At 39.1% G+C, this 25,619-nt stretch overlaps 1 protein-coding gene across 3 annotated transcripts in view; it reads left to right on the plus strand.

The window, feature by feature from the left end:
- MAP3K20 (mitogen-activated protein kinase kinase kinase 20) overlaps positions 1-25,619 on the plus strand; it is an 89,243-nt gene that overhangs the window by 26,191 nt on the left and 37,433 nt on the right. For all 3 annotated transcript variants that reach the window (XM_041403782.1, XM_041403783.1, XM_041403785.1), the window contains 8 exons: positions 3,372-3,459; positions 7,648-7,749; positions 8,503-8,568; positions 9,525-9,553; positions 9,671-9,808; positions 15,804-15,890; positions 19,412-19,486; positions 24,354-24,460. In XM_041403782.1, the coding sequence (XP_041259716.1) occupies positions 3,372-3,459; positions 7,648-7,749; positions 8,503-8,568; positions 9,525-9,553; positions 9,671-9,808; positions 15,804-15,890; positions 19,412-19,486; positions 24,354-24,460 (692 nt within the window). The remainder of the gene's footprint in view (positions 1-3,371; positions 3,460-7,647; positions 7,750-8,502; positions 8,569-9,524; positions 9,554-9,670; positions 9,809-15,803; positions 15,891-19,411; positions 19,487-24,353; positions 24,461-25,619) is intronic.

Raw genomic sequence — 25,619 nt, forward strand, 5'->3', positions numbered from 1 at the left:
CTGCTTCAATCCAACCTTCAAAAAAAAAATTCTGTCTTTGACATAAAAATCTAATGTAATGAAGTAATTGAATACTTGTTGCTTGTCTTCACTGTTTAGGAAGTGGTGCTCATTTAGCTTGCATAAGATAGATAGCAGCTTTACTGAGGGAAGAGTGTCATGCCCAAGCCAGCAAGGGCTGACTTCTTCAACAGCTTGTAGACAGGTAGATGCATGACAGGATTTTCTTCCAAGCATTTAGGAATTTTGGATTAAAGTACAGTTTTGATGCTTAAAGGTTATTCTAAATATGCTTGTTAGTGTCTAAGAGACCTTTGAAATACCAGTCTTTAACCACTGCTTTGTAATTTGCTATCTGAAAGTAATTTTCATTGAAAAATTACAGCACCTTCTTGTCAAAGATAGTACAAAAGCTTCAAAGATATGGACTGGCTTGCATCTGGTTCTCACTGTAAGGAATAAGAGTCTTTAAATTGGCTAATACAGTTCACAGCTGATCACAGCAACAGAAGAGAACAAAACATGAAAGGAATAGTCTAGAATCACTAGTGCTAACAACAGTATAGTGATTAAAAGTATTTAGAGAGGATTTCTTTGTGATATAATGGTCCTTAGGAAAAGCTGGAATTTTTTTTTACTCCGCAAGTCTTCATTGTCATATTTGTGGGCAATTAGAAGGTGCTTCTCTGGATTTCTTAGATGGAAGCTTGCTTTGGTATCTGTTAAATCCCAGGTTAGAGTATGAACATCAATGTGAAGGTGGTGGTATTAGCTGTGGTCGACACAGTATTTTTCCATAGTTCTGTAATGTGATCTGAGTGTATATAACATAAAGAAGATAATCTTTAAAATATTTGATTGCATTTCAAGTGATAAAAGCACTGTGTGTCTGTGCCTGTGGCAGTGAAGTACTCATCTTCTTGGTCTGATCCTCATATTTTGATTCCAGTCCCTGTCATGGTAGCACTGGGTGATTGGTTGGTCTGGGGTTTGCTGCAGTGCAGCCTCTCTTGTTGTCCACTGACTGATGGGCTTTCACTGGATCCAGCAGCATCTTGTGTGAGCTGGAGAACAACCACTGGGTTCTGCACATAGTTGTGGTGGGATAGGGAGCTATGGAACTTGGATTTGTTAATCGTGGGGCATTTTTAATCATTCTCCGAAAAGATTCATCAAGTACTTGTTTTATAGCCAGGACCTAAATATATTATGCTACTGGAAAATCAAATATGAGACCCCTCAGTTTAATTCTAATGACCTGTAAGTACTTGTGTTTTAAACACCACAGCAGATGGCTTGCTCACAGCTTTGAAGACGTGGTGTATTTTAAATATTTCACAAGAAGATAGTTTTATTCCATTCCTCTTACCAAGGTGTTAATGAAAAGGTGGTTTAGATAGGTTTTCTAACTGTTTGTGTTATTCCTGTCTCTCATCAGAATATTCAGATAGCCAGTCAAGGAGAGTGAGGTCTCCTGGTAATCTGGCAGTAATGCTTGTAGGAATTAGAGAATTGAATGCCCAATTGAATATTTCCTAAGGAACAAACAAACATAATACAGAAGTTTCTGAGATGGAGATTTGACTCAGTGGTCACCTGCGTCCTCCAGCCTAGGGAAGGAGGTTGGAGGTATAACTCATGGCTTGTGCTGCCGCAAGAGTTCCTTGTCTTGGGAGGATGGTGGGGCTGCAGTTGTAGGGCAGAGCTCCTTCTGCTGGCAGATCCCTGACTGGCTGAGTCTTGAGTGTTGCTGTTTACCTGCAGGTGAATCTTCCCACATTTGCTTAGATAGCTGCCTTTTAAATTATTTTGTGGCTTTTTAGATTCACTGCATACAGGAAGGCTATAACAGTTTTTACACAGAAACCCATAGTACATCAGTTACTGCTATTCTAATAAATTTAGAGCTATAGCAAACCAGTATTTGTTTGGCCTGTGTTTTATAGGTGGTACCATGATACATGTGCTTATGTGCATAATTACTGATGAAGGCATTAGATGACTCAATTTTTTGCTGTTGTTGCTTAAAGACTTTTTTGAGTAACTTCAACACAGTTTTGAAGACTTTAGCTAATGCTCAGACATTTACACATATGCAATTAAATCTTAACTATAGCTTTGAGCTTAACTTAGGTTACACTAACTCTTCATGCTGCTTAGCCTGCTCAACAAGAAAAACAGTATTACCATCAAGTGAGTAATCTTTTTTTCACAATACCAGAAAATTACCTTTTAAAATGTGTGCTGTTTTCAGCAAATCATACTGCAGACTGACTTACCTACAAGTCCACAAAATAAATTAATTGGCAGTTATCTGAGAACATGTGTGAAGACTCACCTGTGGGCAAAAAGCAACACTCCTAATGCAAGTCAAAGGATCTGTGAAGGGGTCTGTCAGATGCTTGTGATAAGTTCTGAGGAGTTAATTGTGATCTTGTTTTTGTTAGATGCTCTTGCCTGGTATAGAGTTAACATAATCTTAAAGTCTTAAAGCATTACTGTGAAGAAAAATACAAAGTAATACATATCTGTATTTGCATAATATGTATATTTGTATAAAAACATGTGTCTAAAATCTGTTAAATATTTGTTTTGATACACTGCAGAGGTGAAACTGTTGAGACACCTTCCTGGAAATACCTGACCTTTTTTCTCAGAAACTGCAGGGCTTATAAGTGTTAATTTCTGTGGATACAGTCTCATTGTCTTGCAGTCTCTTGCTCAAACCCAGCAGCATTGTTCAAATTGAATTTGAAGGTTTTGTATATTTATCCAGGATTGCCAAACATCTGTAGTCTGCTTTGAGGAGCAATTTCAACTGCACTGCTGGGTATTTGGCAATCTCAAGCATGCTTGCTCTGTGTATTTAATCAGACTCCACAGCGCATGCCTGGAAATTCCACATTTCCAGTAAACATTGGATGGAGCTCTGTGTGCATGGTATGCTGTAACAGCCTGGAGTGCTGGACTCGCTGAACCCATGGTACTTTGTGCATAAACACAAACTCTGGATCGGACTGCTGCTGCTCTGCCAAAAATCCCACATCTTTCTTGGAACAAAGTTTTCCAAGATCTTCAGTTTTTCCAAAGACTTAACTTCCTACATCAGTGCCTTGGCCATGAAAGAATAGTCTCACATTTATTTTTCCCACCCCCCCAAACATAAAAAGCATTCATCTGCCAAACTCTCTCACTAGGTTTTCAAATGCCAAGCATTTGTGAACAGTCTTTCCTAGATATGTGTGTGCTTATATATATACACATAATATGCTATATATGTGTATACGCAGTGGGGTATGAAATAAGCTATCACAGTAAATGACCCATTCTGAACTGTCTAACTTGTTTGTTTATTTGTTTGTTTTCAACAGGCAGAAATACTCAGTGTGCTCAGTCACAAAAACATCATTCAGTTCTATGGAGCTGTCATTGAACCTCCAAATTATGGCATAGTTACAGGTAAGGATTTTTTGTCTGACCTTTTTCTTGACTGTAAAGCTACAATGTTACAAAGTTATCTTCAATGTTACTAAATTACAGTGTTTTGCTAATTGTTATGGTCTTTAAATGTTAAGACTGCTTGGCACTACCTGCTGCAATGTAACTGGGAGTGCAGGAGGTGGGAACCTGGCTGGGAGCATAGCTGGAGGCAGCATGGAGGCAGGTGAGGGCTAGCGTGTTCTTAGTGCACAAATGCAGGACTCCTTTAAACAGGACCTTTCACTGTGTTCTCTTACCCTGTTTGGAGAATTGCTTTCTCATTCTAATTGGCGTGTCACAAAAGTAGAGGTTTTCATGATGCAAAGCTCTGGCTGGTTCTGTGAGGAAGGTGGGCTGGGTGTCTGCTCAGAGCAGAGCTACCCCATGAATTCTGCCTGCACTGAAAATAGGAGAATTTGCATTGTGAGGTTCCCAATGGGAAGAGCTTGAAATAGAGTCAAGGGTTAATAAGGCATTGTAAGACTGCTCCCTTTATACATAGGAAACTAGGTTTTGTTTGTTTTGATATTCCTAGAATTATGCGGAAGTTGCTTTTTGTGTTATTGTTGGGGTATTTTGTTGGTGGGTTTTTTTTTTACTGTCACCGTTTTAAGCTTCCTTCTCTTATCTTGGGAGATGGTCCAGATATAGAATTTTCTCCCTTTCCTGTATGGGACAAACTACGTAAGATAGGAGTAGAAAGTAAACCCAAGGCAAAGACATTTCCCAACTGCTCAAACAAATGTTTGGAGAGATAAAACCCATGAAAGCGTGGATTAGGAGGCATGTTTTGGCATGTCTCTAACTTTCAAAGCTCAGTGTGAAGGGTAGTCTTTTGCATGTGCACAATCTAACACCAATTTGAGTCACTGCCAGTCAGGTTTTTGTTGGTTGGTGGTCAGAACTTGTGAAAATTCAGTTATTTCTACCTGCCTCTTAGACTTCTGCTTATCACAGCAGATGGCAGTGTAATCTGAAATGCAGCACATTTCAGGGCATGGGGAGCTTTGCTTACTCCAGGAGTATCAGCCTACTGGAGGTCATGGTGTGGCAGACAGCATTCCAGAGGTGCTTGGGTGACCACAGTCTGCACCACTTAGAAATGCACTGATGATGGCATATAGACAGGAATTTGAATTCCTTCTGAAAGCAATAAAATTAATAGAAAGCTAATAAGCAGTGTAATTTTACTATCCTTTTTAATATAAGTGTAAACCAGCAAGCAGAGTAGCAAAGGAGAGGTGTAGTCAATGACCTGGGATGATGTCTAGATCAGAAGACCTCAGCTTGGTCTCCCAAAAGGTCAGTGTTTGGAGGACATTATGACCTGCTTACCAGTCCCAGGACAGAAAGCAACTAAAGTAATTCACTGTGCTGTTGAGAGTGGGCACTCTTTAGCTGCCTGTCAGGAAGAGACTATGGTGTGTAGTTCAACAGCTTTGTTCCACAGGGAACTCTGATCACACCTGGCTAAAGAAGAAAGAGGTTTGGGGATTTCTTAGCAAACTGTTGATTCTCCCTGCAACTTCTAAGGAGACTGGAGTCCTGTGGATTGGAATGGAGGCAAGGCTCCATTTCCCTACACCATTTTCAAATGAGAGAATGGCTACTGACAGAAGAAACGTTAATTACACTTCAAATGTCTTCTAGAGGGATTTTCACTTCGTGATCTTCTGGATGGCCTTCAGTGTTGCAGACAATCCTGTGTTAAGTCAGAGATTTGTTTCTTGAGAGAGGAAATCCCAAATAAGAAGAAATCTTGAGAAATTAGTGTTACTTCAGAACGATGGAAATGATGGAAATGAGAGCATTCAGCCAAGTACTGAGCATTAGCTGCATGTAATGTCTCATGTAGGATTAAAAATATGTTTTCCTCCTAGGATGTATGTCAGTGTTCCAGCTCATCCTGCTGCCTTGTGAGCTGCTGTCATGGATCCCATCGTTCTAGATGTTACTGGCCATCTCTGTCAGCAGCAGTCTCAATATGTAGCTTTCAGATATGTCTTTTGGTCACAGTTCACTCATCCCAAAAGGTTCTCAGATCTTGTGCCCCCAATGCACAGAACCATATGTATGCCACAGCATCACAGGGTGGGTCCAGTAAGGCAATAAGAGCTTTTCTTTCTAAAGAAAATGTTTCTTTTCCATTATTTGCAAAACAATGTCCTTGCAATATGCTTTCCAAATCCACAAGCTCCTAATAAATATCTGTGGCGCAATACCTATATTTAGAAATATATTTTTAGAAATACATATTTATAAATATATAAAGAAATACTAACAGTGGGGCATTGTTGATTGAAGCTTATTTGCCTCTGTTCACACAAAGTGGCAAAGGGGTGAAGGAGCTGAGTTGTCCCCTGACCCTGACAGATCGAATTATGCATTGTAAAGACATGCAAAGCATGCAGCCAACCTGTTCCTGAAGAATCCATTTATAAGACAGATAATGACATCATGGGTAAAAAAAGCTTCTGTTTTAATTGTGGAAATGTGCAGGTCAGCAGCTTACTCCTCTCTTGGTGACATCAGAAGCAACACGTCTGTCCTTGCAGTGGGAGGTTGTGCAGCAGTGATCCAAAGCTAACTTGCACTTGAGTGTTTACTTTCAAAGGACTTGCTATTTTCTCCCTCTTTCATTTAGCACTGGAGTCTTCCCATCTGACCTGTCACATTCTAGGCTGCAGATTCAGTTTGGTCTCAGTTTCCTTCCCCACACCGTGATCTCCCAGTGTTTTTTATTTCTTTGGTTAGGAACAATTGAAAATTTTGTATGCATTTACACTATCATGTAGCAATCATTGATTAATATTATTATTAAAAATATTCAGACACATTTTATATAGTCTTAAAGACAATGATTTTGTGGCTGCTTTGAAATAATATGAAGATTTTGAGAGTCTTCTAGGTAGGTTCTAAATTCTGCCTGAGAAGCACATTGAATAGCCTTGGGAGAGAGGGACAAAAGGCTTAAGTTGCTCCTTGTATCCCCCTGGTCTTTGTGCTACTTTTGCTGCACTGGGTGGCATCTGTCTGCCCTGTCATTGCAAACAGATAAAAGAAAATGTATCAGCTGTTTCATCTTACAAACCTGTTTTTGGTAAAACATGAATGAATTCTAAATAAGATAAAACTTATTTCTATTAATATTTCATATTAATAAATACTGAGCAGAAGAGCTACAGGCTTTAAACTGCTGCAGGTGACCCGCAGCACAAGAAAATCTGTCCTGCTTATCTCAGGGTTAGACTTCTGGTTTCATCCTTCTGTTTTTTCATGAACAAATTATTTGATCTGCTGTTCTGTGTCTCCGTGGGGAAATAGGAAACTTTCTACTTGCAAACTCTTTGTTTGTAACAGAACATTATATATTTAGCATGTGGCTTTACTTAAAAAAAAAACAACTAAAAATTCTGTGTTTTTTATGGGGCATAATTTATACATAGTACTGCTTACCAGTGGGGAGTATCCTCTGATTTTGGAAGCAATAAGATGAATCTGATACCACCAAACTCATCTGTTAATTGTTCTTCTGATCAAGAGTGGCTAATTCACTGTTTAAAAAAGTAAGAATTTTAGGTAATATGAAAGTAGTACTGTAGAGATTTGAGTGTCTCCAGTTTCACTCCTAAATATGTGTAGGGCTAACTAGCTTGTTATTCTTGCTTTAAGCCCCACAACTCTGACAGTCAGACTGGATTCCATCTGCCACAGTTCCAAACACCAGTGGGCCTCAAATGCCCTTGTTTTTACCCCAGACTCCTGCTGTGGGATTCTGTAGGTATAGTTATGGGAAATTAAGAGAAGCATCTGCTTGTCCTGACCAAGGAACATGCACAACCTTTTACTCTGGAATTTGAACTGCTTTGCCTGATCTTTCTTGATGCCAGACCTTTCTAATGCCTTTTCATTTTAATGCCTGTTTTTCTATATGATTACACCTTTTTGTTTGTTTTTTCATTTTTTGTTAGTAGCAGCTTATGTCTGCATTGGGATAATCAGATAAACTCTCCTACTATACTGGTAATAATATTAGGCTGTTGAACCCAAATGCTTTGTCATTAAGCCAGAGGACTGCTTTCTGGAACTGGCAGAGTTTCTATTATGTCTTTCATGTTAGGTGCAATGTTTTTAACTGTCTTGCTTGTTGCTTTTTTTTTTTAACAGAGTATGCTTCTGCTGGCTCACTGTTTGATTACATTAATAGTAACAAAAGTGAAGAGATGGATATGGATCATATCATGACCTGGGCCACTGACATAGCTAAAGGTAAGCAACAAGAGTGGCATATACTGCCCTACACAGCCAGCAAATGTACAGCTTCCTTAGTCAGGAAAACCTTCCTAGTCTTCCTTATTGAGATGGTAACAAAACCAATCAAACATATATAAATAAAAAAAGCAAAATCCATTCACTGTTCTTTTTAATATGTTCCTTGTTTATTATGAATCCAAAAATATTCTGGAGTGAAAATAGTTTCTGTGAGGCAGTTCTGGTGGATCCCTAAGTCCCATGAGGATAATTTTGTTGATGTTGTGTAATTATGAGATAAAGTGCATAATTTGATTTGATTTGGAGCATTTAAGGTAGCTAAGGACTTATTCTCAGCAAACATACTGAAACTCTTCATATAATAATGTAGAATAAGCTGTTCCATCCTTTGTGTTCTCTGTGACTGACCACACAAGAATTAGTGTAAACTAATGAAGAAAAAGTAAATTCATATCTGGCTTAATCATGTAGAGACATCTCCTTAACTATATATTTAGCGAAAATAACTACATATGATGTTAAAAACCATTAGCATATCCAGATAGATGCTCTGAGAGATACGTGGGCTTTGGTTAGTGCTTTTTACTCAGAGATGATGGGAAGCTTTGGTTCTCCTTCAGCACGTCAATATGGCACACAGATGTGGCAACTTGTAATGAGTACAACTAGTGGGAACCAGGAATCATGACTGCAGAAACGTGATGGCCCTGCTCAGCCTGTCTAACTAGATTGTTCCTTTCTTTTGTGTAGGAATGCACTATTTACACATGGAAGCTCCAGTCAAAGTTATCCACAGGGACCTGAAGTCCAGGAATGGTAAAGTAGCAAAACTCTTGAAACACTCTGCATTTACTGTTACCTGCTAATGTGGCATTTAAATCTGTACTTAAGCTTTTTGAACAAGCAGAACTAACTAATACCTTGGTTGTCATCAAAGCTGCACTTGTTGAGGCACGGAAAAGCTGGTTCCCTCCTCCCCATCCTGAGCCTGTCTGAAGTTCATTACAGACCTGGCATCATCTAGAGCACTATGGAGGAGGGCTCTTCCAGCTTGTGTCTTGCTGGCCATGATTTGCCATGAAAGCTGATGAAGCTTTCAGATACTGCCTGGGCACTCCTTGCTTCTTTTTTCTGTCTGGAAAAGTTGAGTGCCAGGAAAGGCTGGCAGACACCAGACACAATAGACTGGATAAGGCCTATTATTTCTTATCAGAAAATCTTGTCTTTATTGTGGCTTTTTTATGAGGTTTGACAGATATTCAGGCTTTTGAGTCATACATATTCAGTGTGGAGTCCGTACTTAGCAGTTGACAGTAGTTTCTGAAATTTGCTGAACATTGCCTTTTAGATGAAACTTCTACTACTAGTGGTGGGATAGGAGAGGCACAGATTTTAATAATGCACAGATTTCAATAATGCATGATAGTCAAGAAACATCCAGGTCTCACCTCGGTTGAAGCCTTTTCTTCTTTTAGTAATGACTCTTCCAGAGAGCCTCTTGTTAAACCTACCTGTTCTGGGGAAAATGAGGTTCATCTGTGTTGCTGTCTTTTAACTCAGTAATGCCTGAAAGGTTTTGCATTTGTTCAGAGGCTTGCAGATATTCAGCAGATGTTCTGTCAGCTTCTCAATGAAACCAGGACAGGTGTGCACATTCAGATGCTGGCTCACCTTAGGGTCATTTGTCTTATTGAAAAATGAAGTATTTTGCTGTAAAAATGTATTGGACTTGCTTTTTGCATTCTTGTAATCTTTTGTTTTTTCATTTTCAGTTGTTATAGCTGCTGATGGTGTGTTAAAGGTATGAACACTTTAATTATTTGTAGACAGATGCTGCTGCTTGACTGAATGTTTCCATGTCTGATGAATGAGGTCAATACTCATTATACCAGTTTGATATTTTATTTATTTTTGCCAGATCTGTGATTTTGGTGCCTCAAGATTCCACTCCCATACGACACACATGTCATTAGTGGGCACTTTCCCATGGATGGCCCCAGAAGTTATTCAGAGTCTTCCAGTGTCTGAAACATGTGACACGTACTCGTACGGAGTGGTGAGTGCCTCATCTCACTCTGCATTGTGGCAGTTTGTCCGTGTGACAGAATTCACATGCTGCAACTACAGCAAATCTAAATAAGAGCAACAAGAAACACCGCAGTTCCTTCTAAGACTGACGCATCATTTATAATTACATGCTTGAAAATGATAGGAAGAACACAGTATCTTGCACGTTTAGTAGCATCTGATTAGATTAGCAGCATGCCAGTGTAGGAAGTGCCTCAATTATTCAGAATATGTCCAAAGGCTTTCAGGAGCTACTGAAAGCATCATGAATCTCTGCTTGTGGTTTTTTTTTTGTGGAACCAAAGAGAAAAATTTTGTCTTGTAATAGGGGGGTAACATTAACATTTCACTTTCCCCAAAACAGAGTGTCATTGATTTTTATTATCTGCTTGTGGTTTTTTTTGTGGAACCAAAGAGAATAAGTTTGTCTTGTAATAGGGGGGGTAACATTAGCATTTCACTTTCCCCAAAACAGAGTGTCATTGATTTTTATTAAAAAGCACCTGCTCTTTTGCTCAATTGTTTAAAAGACACTGCTGTCACCATCTGTGAGAATAGACCCCATCTGAAAATACAGAAGCCCAGCACTGCTTTACTGAAGGGTGGGGAATCAGGTATAGCTCATAAGAATGTCAGGTTTTCATATTCAGTAATGTGAATTACTTTACTCTGTCCACAGTTAAATACTAGTTTAGCTTTGCTCTGCGATACAAAGTAGGCTAGAAGTAGTCCTATTGGTCACATCAGTTGTGTGCCTAACCCCATAGCCTTTCTCTGGCAGAGGACAGTAAAGAGTATTTCCTTTGGTGGGCAAAGGAAAGGAAGTGGGGCTGTAGTTTCCATGCATATTGGTGCATTAACTGTTCTTCTGTTTGGATTCAACAGCGGGTGGCAGAAGGAGAAATTCTTCACTAGCTGCCAAGTATTGTTTCTTTCTCTTTGAGGAATGGGAGGCCACAGATGTGGGGGAGGTACTGTGGTTTTAAATTAGCACCTATGGCTGTACATAGCTAAGCTGCTGTCTCAGTGGAGGGTGACTTAAACTTTTTGCCAAACAGTTGTTTATAGTGAGAAAAATTTTTGAGACAAGATGTGACATCACTTATCAGTGAAAGTTTGCAAGGAGCCTATATTGTCAAATTCAAAATCCTTGCTTGCTTAACTGAACTGGGTCACAAAGAGTAAGAGAACATCAGCTAACAAATGTAAATGTTAATGTAAACTGTTACTGGAAGCAATCACATATTGTCCACTGAAGGAAACGTTCCAGTTTAAAACAGAACAACAATGTTAGAGGAAAAATTCCAAACATGGTTTTATAGTTCAAACTTCTCACATAGTCATCCTAGTTTGAATTGACTTAAGGTAATGTTTTCAAAGTGGGAGAAGGTAGGAAATTGTTTAGTATCTTATCATGTCAAGTATTAACAGTGCCTTGGGAGCAGTATGTTGTGAAAAGTTTATTTTACCTCATTGAAAAAGTCATGTTCTTTGACAGTTCTGTGCTTGGAGGTAAAACTGAGCTATCCTCCTTATGAAAACGGTTCAGTGTTACCAGAGTGCTTTTACATTGTTATGGGTATGTAGTGCTACTTTAGAATGTTTAGTAATGACCCATGATTTTTTATATATTGTTTTTAAATTAATGTGTTGTACTGTGGGTGGAAGCACTTAGGAGTAATTATTCTTTTTATAACTCTAGTCTTGGAACACCATCATTTTCAGAGGAGATAGGTAGACATGAAGAATGGCAGTAGCCCAAGTTCTCTGTTTCTGAAATAACTAATATTAGGGGGTTATACCAGCATGAAATGGCCTGAATATAACACTGAAAGTTGGAATCTCCCTATAATAAGTATTATCACTACCAGACAAGTAGCTAGGGGTCTGAAAACAAGGAATCTGAGAAAGGGTATTTTTGTCTCTTTAAGTTATTATCATCTATAAAAACAAAATGTAAAGAATCCCTTTTTGAAGCATAACACTTGCCAGCAGCTTTTGTGCTAGAGAGACAAATCTGCTTTACTTCAGTTAAAGTCCTCTTAACAAAGAACAGAATCCTTTCAAATGTAAACTAGTAAGATGCTAGGGATAGATATTTCATTTGCAATGTTTGTCATCTTTCCCATGGTTTTCTTTAATTTCCTTTCTTCTATTTTTTTATCTGACAGTCTTTTCTTTCTACAAACCCATCTGTCATTTTAGATACTCTGCTTAAGCTGCGCAAGAGCTTTTTTCCATGAAGTGTTGAAGTCTTTCTGCAGCCTCATAGGTCTGCTTCTCAGCTGAAATGAATTTTCCTTTTTGTGAACAGTTGTATACATGTTTATGGCTAATGTTTGGATTAGCTTGTCCTGCCCTTCATGGATGGTTAAACAGGCCTATGTATTCTCTGAGATACATAGTCAATAATTTATAATACTGTCACGAAATGCTAAGCTAAATTTTCAAGAACTTATTACCACACAAAGACAGATCTTACACTTTCCTTCAGCCATGCTGTAGTTCCCCTTTCTGATTAATTTCCAAGTCTGTAATCTAAACAACTAAAACCAAGTGTAACAAGTGATCAACCCTGAAACTGACTTGTATGTCACTGTGTGCTGCTCAAAAATTATTCCTTGCCATCTCTGTCATTCCTTGCTATCTCTGCCAGATAGGAAAGTGTACGTGGAATGACAGTGTCACTCTAAAAGCTGTTTGAAATCATGAAGACATATGCTCAGAATATATTATCCTGGCAGAACTGTTTGTAGTGCACCACAGTGTCTGTTTGTATATCAGTATAAATGTATTTAATCACAGAAAGCTCATCTGATGTAGTTGAATTATTTTATCACTTACAAGAACAAGTAAGTAAAACCATTAATTGGCTATTGGTGGCCTAGAGACTGCCATTAAATGTAGCAGCTGTTCAAACACTGCTTTAGTTATGAGAACATATGTTATTTATAGAGGGAATGTTGGCCAGCTCCAGGGGTTATCCCTTACTCTTTTTGAAAAGAATGATGCGATCTCTAACTGCAGTTGGATCAATGCAGGGAAGACAGACCTAATTTTCATGCCTAAGGGCAGTACCTCTGTGAGTGCAATGCTAATGCTTGTGCTGCACCTCTGCTAAATGTGGCTCCTGACCATCGTCTGTGAACAGTTTCCTGCCAGACAAAGCTTTTTTTTTTTTTTTTTCAGCAAAGGTGTTCAGAGTGTTTTGTTTTCCTCAGATTACTTAACTGGATGTTCCCCTATCCAAATGGCACTTTGAATCTCTGTTGGTTTTGCACCAGTGTGGGGACAGGGGATGGGGTAGAGGTGTTGTGGGTTTAGTTTTTCCTTTGGGTTCTTGTCACATAATTGAGAGGATAGGAATTGAAATGCACAGCTGAGCTGACAGAAGTAAATGTGTGAGCTTTTTCTGAAGACCACATATTTCTAGAGTGTCAGGTTTGTGTACAGGGTGAACATTAATACATTTATCTCTCCTTTCTCTTCCTCCATATGCTAAACTGAGTCCAGCATCTTCAGAGGCTGCAGCGTACTGCACTATATTAAATGGCCTTACTTTGTTTTTCAACATTGTTTCTAGCTTGGCTGTTTTCTCTGTGAGCACCTGCTGTCCGTCATCACAGAGATGTGATGTGATTGGGAAAGCAGGTGATCCTCACCATCACAGGTGGGAGGGGAAGTGAACCATCAATTAGATTATATACCAGAATGGAAAGATAAAATAATTTCCATATGAAGTGAGCTGGGAAAGCCAGTTCTGAAAATAAACAGAGCGTACCTCACAAAGAGGCTGGGGTAAGTTAGGCTGAGGTCCTTGTCTGCTGCTGAATCACCCTGGGAAGAGGCAAGTGAGGATGCAGATGTACTCATTTGCTGCCTTTTAAAAGACTGCTGATGCAGTCATTAACTTCAGCTGATGATTCAGGGTAGCTAGTCCATGAGAAGGGGTTGAAACTCTTGTAAAGCTGAAATTAGAGACACGTCACCGTTGGAAGGAAAGGCTTTCTCTGTCCATTTGGCCTGAATATGAAAATTGCATTGTTGTTAAAATATTTTCTAAACCTGTGTAAGTAAATGCAAAGGTTTCCAACATCCCACTTTTGTATCTTTTACTTTCATTTATTAGTAAAATGAAGGCATCAAGAAAACTCCTTCATATTGTGTCAAATTGCTGTTTTCCTCTTCAACTCTGTGCAGTCTTGGAAGAGTTTTTAGCTAGCACTGTTGTTTTAGGGAGGCAGTGATCTGTTTGGGCAGTGGAAATAAACACTAAAGGTGTCATGATAAAGGAATTCGGTGCAAAATGTTCTGCACAAACATATGTGCATGAATGAAACAAGACAGCTCTTAAAATTTACAGTCTTCTGAAAGAAAGATAGCACAGCAGTAGTTTTCCAGCTCAAGGCTCTTGAAGACATTTAAAATGTATTTCATTATGTTCTTTACTTGGAAGGTTATTTAGATACTGCTCTATCTGATGTGCAAACTTGAGTTTTTTCCTCTGTAGTTTCATGGTACAGTCCCAACAGATGAAGTTGTTCTGCAAGGCTGCTAAGCCACATGTTAGATTTGGTCCAGGAACCTTTGTTTTAAACTGTTTTATTAACTGCTTTTTTTGTCTTAAGTACATGGGAGTGTTATTTTTTTTTTCCTTCCCTCACAATTAAATTTCCTTCTCTACCAGTAGAGAGGAGATAGTTTGAGTTACAATTGAGGTACCTTTTTTCCTTCTGAAAGGATTGAACTGAGGCTAACAGGGTAATTGAATAGGTCTGTGATAGTTCTCCCCATATATTTCTTATTCTCAGAAAAACTGTTCTGATTTTTCCAAGATACCCTACCTTTACTAATCAGTCTTCTGACTCAAGCAGAATTATTCAAATAGGTCTATTGTTGGAGTACCCTGTTTGCTTGATTAAAGGCCCAACTCTGCTTCAATGCATTTTTTTGCTTGCCCTCCATCTGTCAATATTGTTCCATTTGCTTTTTCATTATCTTCATAGCTGTCCACAATCCAGTCAAAATGATGCAGCTGGAATAAACCTGGGCACTAACCCAAACAGTGAGGATACAGAGACTTGTATAAGGATCTTAATGCATTTTGGCAAATCCTGCATTAAAGATTCTTTGTTGTTGTTGTTGTTATACTTGATATATGAGCAGAAGAAAAAGTTTGTAGATATTTGCAACAAGATGTGCGTATGAAAGTTTTGCTTTTAAAAAAAAAATGGGACATATACAAGTGGAGGTACAAAGTGCTATTAATTTGGTTGAATACCAATATATTGTCCCAATGGCATAAAAACAAGTTGGATTCGTTGACTTGAAGCCTTTTTTGATGATGCCAAGCTCTTTTCTACAGAGTAGCTTAGATTCTTGGATACTGTGTTACCAAAAGGCTAACAGCAGGCAAAACTAGGAGATCTTTTTCTATCTAAGGACAGTATGTCTATAAAAACTCAAGGAGAAGAGAGTAATTTTTTATATGCTGTATACTGCTTAGTTTAATATGATCACAACTTGGAGATAAACAATTACAGTTTTGATTGCAAAATTGTATTTTTATAGGCATATCAAAGGAGCTAAATACCTTTTGGATCATATTCACTGGTTGCAATCGCAGAGAAATATTTTTAAATTAAAAATTACTGCAAAGCAAAGATATGTCTAGTTGGAGCTGAGAAGGAGAGGAAGAGCATTGTCTTCCCAAGTCCCAGTTGCCAATTGTGAACTTTATAGTGTACAAAGATAGTAAAAAAGCAACCTAGTTTTTTCATCTTGGCTTTTCTGTAGAGGAAAAAGCAGAAACATTCAAATTAATTTTGTGAGAGGATCTTGCACACAAACACTGGTCCAAGTTCCTGCAAATGAAAACTGGTTGCCTGGTAATTGGATACAGAATAGTGCTGTATCAAGGTTTAATAATGTATTTAAAATACAAAGTACAGAAATAAAAATTCTTTTCTTTTTTTCTCTTCCAGGTTCTCTGGGAGATGCTAACAAGGGAGGTCCCCTTTAAAGGCTTGGAAGGATTACAAGTAGCTTGGCTTGTAGTGGAAAAAAACGAGGTAAGACTACGTTTCTACATTCAGGTACATAGATCAGAAAACAGTATTGGGGTTTTGCAAAAGACTTTTTCATCTTCTTCAAATTGAAAGTAAGTTCACGCGTATGGAAAGATTAGCAGTAGGAGCTAACACAAAGGGTCAAAGTGATGTTATTCCTCATGAATGGACCCTTTACATCTAATTGTTGCAGCTTCACGTCGTGATGCTGTAGATCAAAAATTGTACAAGTACTGTACTAGTTTCTCAGTCTCAATTGTAAAACCTAGGGGTTTGTTCTTAGTGATGAAAGAAGCCATTGCGTCCAAGGTAGGGGAACAGTTTAACTCCATCTCCTGCGTTTAGGACATCTTTTTACTGGCCGGGAGTTGATATATCTGTAAGAGACCTTCAGCTACTTCAACTTAACTCTCCCAGCAGGAGTCACTATAGTACAAGAAACTGCCGCTTAGATGAAAATTTCAAAAATAAAAGAAGAAAAAATAGTTTTAAAAAAAGAGAGAAATTACAGTTTTGCCACCTACGTTCAACACTACATTGAAGATGAGCTCCTCACTGGTATCGGCAAGGCTGTGGCATAGCTGCAAGCCTCCTCATGCAGAGTCTTTCCATTTCAAAAGCACTTCAGTGGTGTAAACACCGTTTGTACAGTGTCCCCAGCCTCGCTTTTCTTCTTCTCACAAATTGAGGCTTTCAGTTAGTTGGACATGTGAGCCTATATCTGAACACATAGTCCCTTGATATCAAAGACAGTAACTACATTTAAAAAACATTTAAAGTTGTGACTGTACCACACACAGACAAGCATGGAAATCCTCCACAAAGATGAAACCTCCTCTATCTAGACACAGCGGAAGCTTGGGAAACATTACAATGGCGAGGCACCGGCTGTACAATACAGATTTCTATTATTCTACATAAACTGTTTCTCAAAATGCTTCAGAGTTAAACAGAGGAGTTAGGTTTCCTCCTCTTAGTTTAATGTTTTTTGTTGGTGTTTTTTTCCCCTCTCTTTTTTTCTTCTTTTTGAGGACTGGATTAATTCCAGTGAGTGTCACTGTGATATACCAATTAGTTGGAAATGCTACACTAACAGTGTGAAGATTGTGAATGTGGTCTTCTACTGCATTTATCAGAGCAGGGGGCACAAAGACACTCTTTCTCCTAGTCCAGGAAAAGCCTCACACATAATTTTGAAGGAGGAACCATAAAGCCTTCCATCAACAGTATTTGGCTCTTGTGCCCACCACATGCGATTTTATGTAAGGGGCAGAGTGGCATTGGGAGTGTTGTAAAGAGATGCAGTCACATGCTGAAACATGTCCATGAGTACAACACATATTTCTCTACAGTTTTCCAGAGCAAGGAATTGCATAAAACACAGTGTGAACAAAATGTAGACGTAACTATTTTACTAATGGCTGAAGAAACCTAAGGGGTGGCATTCTCAGAGCTAGCTCTTTGTCTGTCAGGTACCACTAGCCTGTTGTTACCATTTTCCTTAAAGGGCTGTGAGGGAGCTTAGAGGACATTGCATACTTCTAATTTTTTCTGGCCATGACATGGGTAACATGTGCAGCATAAGCCTTGCAAAAGTCAGATTGTGCCACTTTTCTTAGTTTTCTGTGTCCCAAAACAAGTGTAAGGGTCAGGTTCTGCTCTCAGTTCAGTCTGTTGATATCCGTGGGATTGCATGGTTCTGGTCCACAACAGGACTGGATCACTGTTGAGCCACTCCTCCATTTTTTGGATTGCAAGTCTTTTGTTAAAATCAGTGAGGGATTGAGGCCAAAGCATAATTGCATAAGGTGAAAAATCCCCTTTGTAAAGCTTGAGGCCAGCAAATGGAGTAGATTCTAATGTCTCTGTATGGATCTCCTTTGACACTATGCATAATTTCACAGTGTTATTATTATTCTGGTAGAGATTTTTTTAAGCCATTTTTTAAAGAAAAGCAAAGCATGAGAGTTCAGGTTATGCTAGACATGATTTCATAATAAATTGCCACTGAGAAATGTGTTCTTTATTATAATACGACATTTGGATTCCTGCTACCTCTATATTACATATTATGTAGGTGACATTCTTCACAAGTGAGACAAGTGGTGATGGCTACTGATTGTCCAGCTCCTGGAACACTGAGGGTTACAGACAATTCTGTAGCAAGACTAGCCAGTGTATTTTTAGGCCAGTGACTCAGTTAGAGACCAGGCACCAGTGCAACTTATTTATGCATTGTACAAATTTCTGTGTATTACTTCCACAGAAACCCTTGCACGTTAAGTTATGACATTAATAATCAGACTTCTGCAGTGCCCTGCCTCTGTGTCTCATGTTTCCAGTTCTTAGAGGGTTCAAATGCTTTTTGGAGCAGAATTTAACTCTTACTTTTGGCTGCTGTGTCTTGTAAGGCTTTGCAGGTCACACTGCAGTAATGTAATGGTACAGAGTCCCATAACGTGCTCTGCTTTGCTTCTGATATGGCAATAGTAGGGCAGATGAAAGGGTCTTCCTGAGAGGATAGTCTGAACAGGAATGTAATACCTGGTTCTCGCCTCTTAGAGGACAAGAACCCTTTTTCCAGCTTGACCCCTCTTCTTACATTTGGACTCACTTTCACTGAGGTTTTCTATCTAACTTTAAAAAATATATTTATATAATATGAAACCTCTAAGTCAGGTAACAGCTTTAGTGAGAGCAGAGGGATCTCCTTCAGTGTGTAGTGTTGGAAGCATGTGCAGTCAGCTGGAGAGGCTTCAGTATCTGTGTATGTGTATGTGAGAAAGGATTTGCTTTTAGGCTTTCCAGTCTGCAGGCAGGCTGTTAATGTAAAAATCTTCTAATTCAAAACTCTCAGCAAATGGAACCAAACTAGCTGCAAACTAATTCTCTGTAGTCAGTGGTCCTGGCTATAACTAGCAACTCCTTGTCTTCAGTCATTAGGAAATATTTATGAGTTCACTGTGCTCTGTGAGTACTTTCTGAGATCTGCATGTCCTCATTAATCCTTCTGACCACAGGCTCATGAAACGTCTCTTGTGTCATGTAGAGTTTCACTTAACTCTTTTTAACTCACTTAATGTAATCTGTATTTCAGCTATTTGTGTGTCAAAAGTGATTATAGTATTGTCCAACTAGATCATTTATGTGGGAGAAAGGAATTAAGGCAGGCTGTACATTATGCCTAAATGACAAGCAACTTAAAATACTATGCAGTAACCTCCACAAATTGTTTTAGTATTAAAAGCTATTTTGTCTTGTTTTTGCTTCTTCTCTCTGAACTTTCTTAAGGAACCCCATTTGTGCATTTGACACTTTCTTATAGTTCTATTAAAAATTATTTGTGTTTCTTGCTAGTGTTAGTAATTTTGATTTTTCTTTCTAATATGTCTCCACATTTTTTATATTGTGTTTAAAAGAGAGTGTGCTTTAGTTCTTTGAAGTCTGTTGGTCTCATAGGAAATTGTTTAGTAGTAGCTTAAAGGGAAATGCTTCCAGTAACTGGTACATTTTCTTTCCATTAGAGATTAACCATTCCAAGCAGTTGTCCCAGAAGTTTTGCAGAACTGATGCACCAATGTTGGGATGCCGATTCAAAGGTAATTAAATGTGTGTTTGATTTCTGCACCACCACCCCAGTCTTGTTTTGCAAAGTGCATTAGCATTTTTTTGGCAGACAAGTCTGAGCTGACACTGTTGACACATTTCTTGACAAAGATACCCAGGACTCTCTTTTTTTAATTTTTTTAGTGTGTTTATATATTCATACCTAAAAACTCTCTCTCTCCCTTTTAATCAAGAGTTACTCTGTTGCTAACTTTGTAACTACTAAAGACAATGACAGGGAAAATGGTAAGATGGCAAAAATGTAGCCATTTTGGAGCAAGTGGAAAAATTGTGGGTTTTATATTTTCTTTCAAAGGTTAATACTTAATCCCTCTTGGATATATGTGAGCATCATGTTATGAAATACAAATCTCAAGGTCCAGTTCTGTGCTCTAGTGGTGTTAAAAACACAAGTAGAAGTAAAGAATAAATTAATCCAAAAAACATGGGTAGGAACAGCAGCAACACATTGTAAATTAACATTAAGCCTTTCCTAATCTGTTCCCTTAGGGCTTGAATGGTGAGCTTTATAACGATTGTACTGTAATAATATGATAATAGCAGTGCTGTTTAACCATGAAAACAGAATAAAAAGTTAAAAGAGCTGCACCATTGTTACTATTAATCTGCTGCTACAAGGAAGGGATTTAATAATTATTTAGACAGTAAAATCTTTTGTAGATTATGAGAGTTACCTGCTTTAAATGGACTTTGTGACCATCCTATTGTACATAAAACTGGCTGAAAAGAGCCTGTGGGCATACAAGCTTTAGTACCAAGGATTAACATCGATTTCCTTTGTCTATGAAAATATTTGAGACATTAAAGAATAGTTAAGCAAAGGAAATTGTGCTCTTTTTCTCAAGACAAGACACCAGGAAGAACTTCATTTCTTTAACCTCAGGAAAAAGTTAGCTACTACTTCACAGAGACCAATATTAATTCCAAGACAAATGAGAACATATATGTGCTCTAAACTAGAATTTATCACCAAAGAGTAGCCATAGAAGAATAATATGAGAAAGGAAATATGCATGTTTGGTCTCTCTTTTAAAAGTAGGGGGTTGCTTTCCTACAGAATGGATATGGAAGACTGAGATCCGTCAACATGTGATTTCCACACAAAGACACATATAATTGCCATTCTCTTAATAATTCCTTGTATCCCCCCACAGAATAGAGGGGAGAAAAATGCTTCAAGTTTTTGAATCTACAAGTAGGCTGCTTAAGTTCTAGGTCAGTAATTACTGAAGAGGACTTTCAGTGCTGACTGCTTATCTTTACTAACTGCTCCCAAGTGTCAGCATCACTACCAAAGGCCTCAGAATAAGAATTATTGGAACTTCTTTTCTGTAATTGTCACATACTAGATCAGCTCACTCTGCCTTGTTCGAGCCTCATCCATAAGTGTCCAAAAGACTGTTGCTGTTTCTCGAGGAGAGGGAGGGATTTGCCTGTTGTAAAAGAATGATGCTTAACTATCAGGCTGAGTTCTGTCTGATAGACTAATTTATCTGGGTGTGGGCTGGTTCCTGGAGACATTATTCCCAGAAGTCATGCAACTGTGAATCTCATGTGAGATGGGGTTTTTCTGACAGTCTGCTCTTCGCTAGTTTTTCTCATGCAGCTCTTCTTCTGTTAGGCAATTACAGCTTTGTTCACATGACTGAAATGGAGTAATCTGTGGTCACAATTTGGACATGTGACTGACTTATTCAGTCACGTGCTGGGAAAGGTTTGCTACTTACAGTTCTCAGAACGCTTTGATAAAGGGCTGTGTGGCCTGCATGAGCCAAAAGATGGAGCACGCTCCTCTGAAATACGGCTCTGTGTAGCATTCCCTTTTTGCCAGGATTAGCTTTAGAAAATCAGATCGTTGATGCATGAACAAGTTACTGAAGGTCAAGCAGGGGTGAGCTTGAGTATGTCAGCTGCTCAAAAGCAGTTGCTAAGGTGCATACTTCTAGCCCACAGAAAGCATGAGGTAACTTTTGGTGGCTTACTCCTGCGAAATGAGGGATATGCATTTATGGTGGAGCTAAGGAATATACTTGGAGAGCTGCTGCAGAGCAGCTGGAGTGTCAGACACTGCTCACACCATAATTTCTTCATGGGAACAGACAGAGTTATTAATGTTGCTTTGAATTCTTAAGAATTTTTTCATACATGGAGAAAAATATCTGTAGTGCTCCACGTGATACTTGGAATGGTAGTCTTTATGCAGTTTAAACTGCTAGTTGAAGCAAACAGGTCACACCTTAAAATTTTCACCAAGCTTTTGCTTGGGTATTAGGTAATTGTAGAAACAAGACTGCTCATCACTGATGTCTTTGTTTACTGGGGTTACTTGCTTTTGAGTTGCAGGTGAATAATTCTTTCTCATTTCATCTGTTCCTTCAGTTTCTTTCCACATCAAAGATGTTTATAAATTATAGAGTATTTTAATGGAAAGCAGAAATCTGGGAACAAAGAAGAAACAAAAAATGAAAGACAAATGGATTAAATATCCTGGTTTTATAGAGGCCTATTCAGTAAGAACTACTGAGTGGAAGAAAACAATGAAAACATTAGCCAGAATTCTTTCTAGAGGGGCATATATTTTAAAGATTTCAGTATGAGACATCACAGATATAAAGGGAAACAGTTTTCAAAGGCGACTCACGCCTTGATATTTTAAGAAACCCTTATAAGGGGCTTTCTAGAAAGTGCTAGCAGTTACCAACTGAAAAGAAGATTATTTTTTTTCTTTTTTTGAAGTTTCTCAGCTCGGGCTCCCAATTTCCCAAATCACTTCTTGCCAGTTTTAGCCAAGGTACCACTCTGCATTTAGAGTGCATTTATTAAATCTGAAATTATCCTTTCCTAGGGGCAAGAAACCAACAAAACCCATGTGACAGTGTAGGCTTGTGCCTTCGTGTCAGGTTTGTCTCCATGCAAAGCTGCTGCCTGTAAATCTGGCAGCTGCAAAGCTGGCAGGGTAACTGCTGGCTGTTTATAGAATTTGCACAGCCAGAGATGTACAGTACTTTGACATTACTGTGTGACTCTGCATTTGTTCCAGCTCCAGTTGCACCAACTCTGCAGCCCCTTTGCCTGTAGCGCAGGACCCACCACGTGATTGTTGCTGCTTCTCCCAAATCAGTTGGTTGATCCTTTTGCCTGCCCTTAGTAAAAGCCCTGTTCTCTGTCATTGTTTCCACTCTGGTTACTCCAAGCAAGCCTGATAGTGGAGCAGGCTGTGCTCACTTAGTGTCAGCCCTGCCCTATACTTCCCAGTATACACCTAAGAAAAAAGGAGCAAGCAAAACTCATAGATGTGTTTTGTGAATTATCCTGAATAGCCCATAAAATATTGTAGATAATGCAGCATGGGAATGTTTGCCCTTGGTGTCTTCGTGAAAATAGAATTTGTTTTGTATAGGCACATTATGTACTTGCCAGTCTGTTGGACAATGCTGGCTTCCATACAAGGTGACAGGGGTTCCTGTCACCAGTGCAGGCAGTGTGCTGCTTAACTGGGACCTGTTGCTGTGGAGCTCTGCATGCCCAGTTTGCTGCTCTCTCGTGCTGGGCTGGGGAGCAAATTGCATGAGCACTTGTGCTGGGGCAGGTGTGTCTGTGGCAAAGAAAATCTGTGTAGCTCCCTGAACTGCCCACTGCCTGAAATCATGGAGGTGGACCAAAAAATGACAGACAAAGCCTCCAGTTACAGCCGAAGAGTGCAGCATTACAGTATAAGAGAGCTTGTCTCTTTTTTTGTTATGCATTTGACACTTTTTCATGCTGTTTGACATTTAAAATAAAGAAATTGTCTGTCTTTTATAATGTGGAAATCACTTGGATCTTCCTAAGAGAGACACCTCAGCATTGTTCCTAATTGTTTTTGTGCTCCCAAATTAAAATGCACGTTTTAATTGCGGCATCTGTAATTTTAGCAGAAATGGTATAATTAAAGGCACAGTAGAGAGAGAATGTGCATCATCCCCTTATTATGTATCTACATTTTGTTTCAACCTTTTGTCTCAACCTTGTCTGGGGTCTGTCAAACAGACTAACAGAGTCAGTGCTCTTTCAAGAAACACATTTAACTGGCTTTTTCAGTTTTCAGTTATTATCCTACTTCATAGCTTCCCCTTGGGACTAAGGGAAAAAAAATAATGGAGTCATTTTAACTGGTTTTTCTGACTTATGAGCACAGTGGGTCTTGGATGGACAGCCCTGGAATAGAAAGTTCAGTAAATGAGCCCAGGACAGAAGGGCACAGAGGCCACTAACATGAGCTTAGCTGCCAGGCAAGACATCCTTCCCTAACCTCAATCTTCACTTCTTCCCTGGCTGCTCCTGAAGTAGCTAAGTGAGAGTTTTTCTTAAAGTATCTCCTCTGCAAGAGGGGCACTGCAGCCAGAAACCTGTTGTTGATAGGCAGCTAAACGGCTTGTTCACACACCAAGGAGTTTATGTTAATACCTGTAAAAGGCCATCTGTATAATTACCAGTTGCTGATGGTCCAGCCTTCTCTATGTGGAAGCATTTTCTCTCTTAGCTTGAGAAAAATTATTTTTTCAAATTAAGAATTTAGATGATTGATGATTCTAATGTTTAATACTGTTTTACTAGTAGACATGGGAGGCTAAGCTAAGGTTTGAGTCCTACTAGCCTGTGCGACTCTTCTCAAACTTTAATAGAAGAATAAAAAGAAACCATTTACAGATTTACAGTTCTCTTGTAGGATGCTGTGGTCATAAAGAAGTGTGGCAATTTCTGCTAATTGTGGGGTTTCAGTTGAAAAATTCCTGCAGATAGTTTTAGTGGTTTTGTATGAATACAAATGCTCTGTTTGGGTTTTATTTTTTTCTTCAGAAAAGACCATCTTTCAAGCAGATTATTTCAATCCTGGAATCTATGTCAAATGACAGCAACCTTCCAGACCAGTGTAACTCATTCCTGCATAACAAGGCAGAGTGGAGGTAAGTTTTCTTCCTCCCAAGATGATATGATGTGGTGGCTTTACATTGAAATGGTATGAGTGGTTTTTTTCAGAAAGACATCAGACTCCAGTGATGTACTGGTAGAAAATATGTGTGCTTGAAGTATTTTTAGAACATTGCTTACCTTGTTGTTTTTCAGGAATGCCCAGAATGTTGCGAAACTTGTATTAGGAGCCAATGCACTTAGCTGTACCCTATATTTATTATTACAGTGGTTTAGGCATCACGATATTTATGGTTTTGTGATTCACATCTTAAAACCGATTACAAGGTTTCAGTCAATAGTGTGGGGGCAAAAGAACTCAGATAACATGTAGGTTTGATGCCATTTTCATAGAAAGTGATGCTAATATTAAAAACAAAAAAAGATAAGGGGTCTAAAAAGCTCACCTTCCAAGTCAAGCCTCAATTTGTCCTCACTTTTATGCATTCTGCCATTTTTAATGTTTTCTCTCCTTTGTGTCAGCTGTGTGTTCAGACATCCAGCATATGCCCATGCCAGTCCTGTTTTTTACAGTGTTCCAGCATTGCTTGAGCATATGATTTTAGCTATTGCTGATTGCAATTGTTATTCATAAGTGATTATAAATGGAGATGAGATTTGAGACACTTTTATTACATTACAGTTTTGCCGTAAAACTGCCAGCCTCTTTTTTGGAATACGCCAAAACTTCATAAACCTGTCCCTGAAGCTTATTTGTGGGTTAGAAAACTTGCTGGTCGCCCAGTACAGCCTTCTCTTTGAGATGGAATATTGAAAACAGATCTGCACAGGGAGATGATTTTTGCAGATGATCGTGCCTCGGTCTATATTAAGAAGCGTCGGCTCTATGCCAAATAAGCAGGGAGCGCAAATACCGAAAGATTCCCTGCATCGAAGAAACCGGGACGGAGTGGAGGATGGGGAGGAGCACATGGAAATGGAGCTCGCGTCAAGCCCGGCAATTCCGCGTTTCTTCCGCTGCCTTCCAAGGAAAGGCAAGACGTCGATTTTTAATGGGGCGAGTGGAAAAACTGAGCCGTCGCTGGGACGCCCCCGGTCACACGGCGGGGTATAAATAGCCCGGGCCGGGCCCGCCCCGCCTCGGCCGCGCGGCGGGGGCTGCGCGCCATCTGCTGGCGGCAGCGCCGCACTGCC

This window comes from Onychostruthus taczanowskii, unplaced genomic scaffold (genome assembly GCF_017590055.1).
Source record: "Onychostruthus taczanowskii isolate IOZ18803 unplaced genomic scaffold, ASM1759005v1 scaffold20, whole genome shotgun sequence".
Lineage (NCBI taxonomy): Eukaryota > Metazoa > Chordata > Aves > Passeriformes > Passeridae > Onychostruthus > Onychostruthus taczanowskii.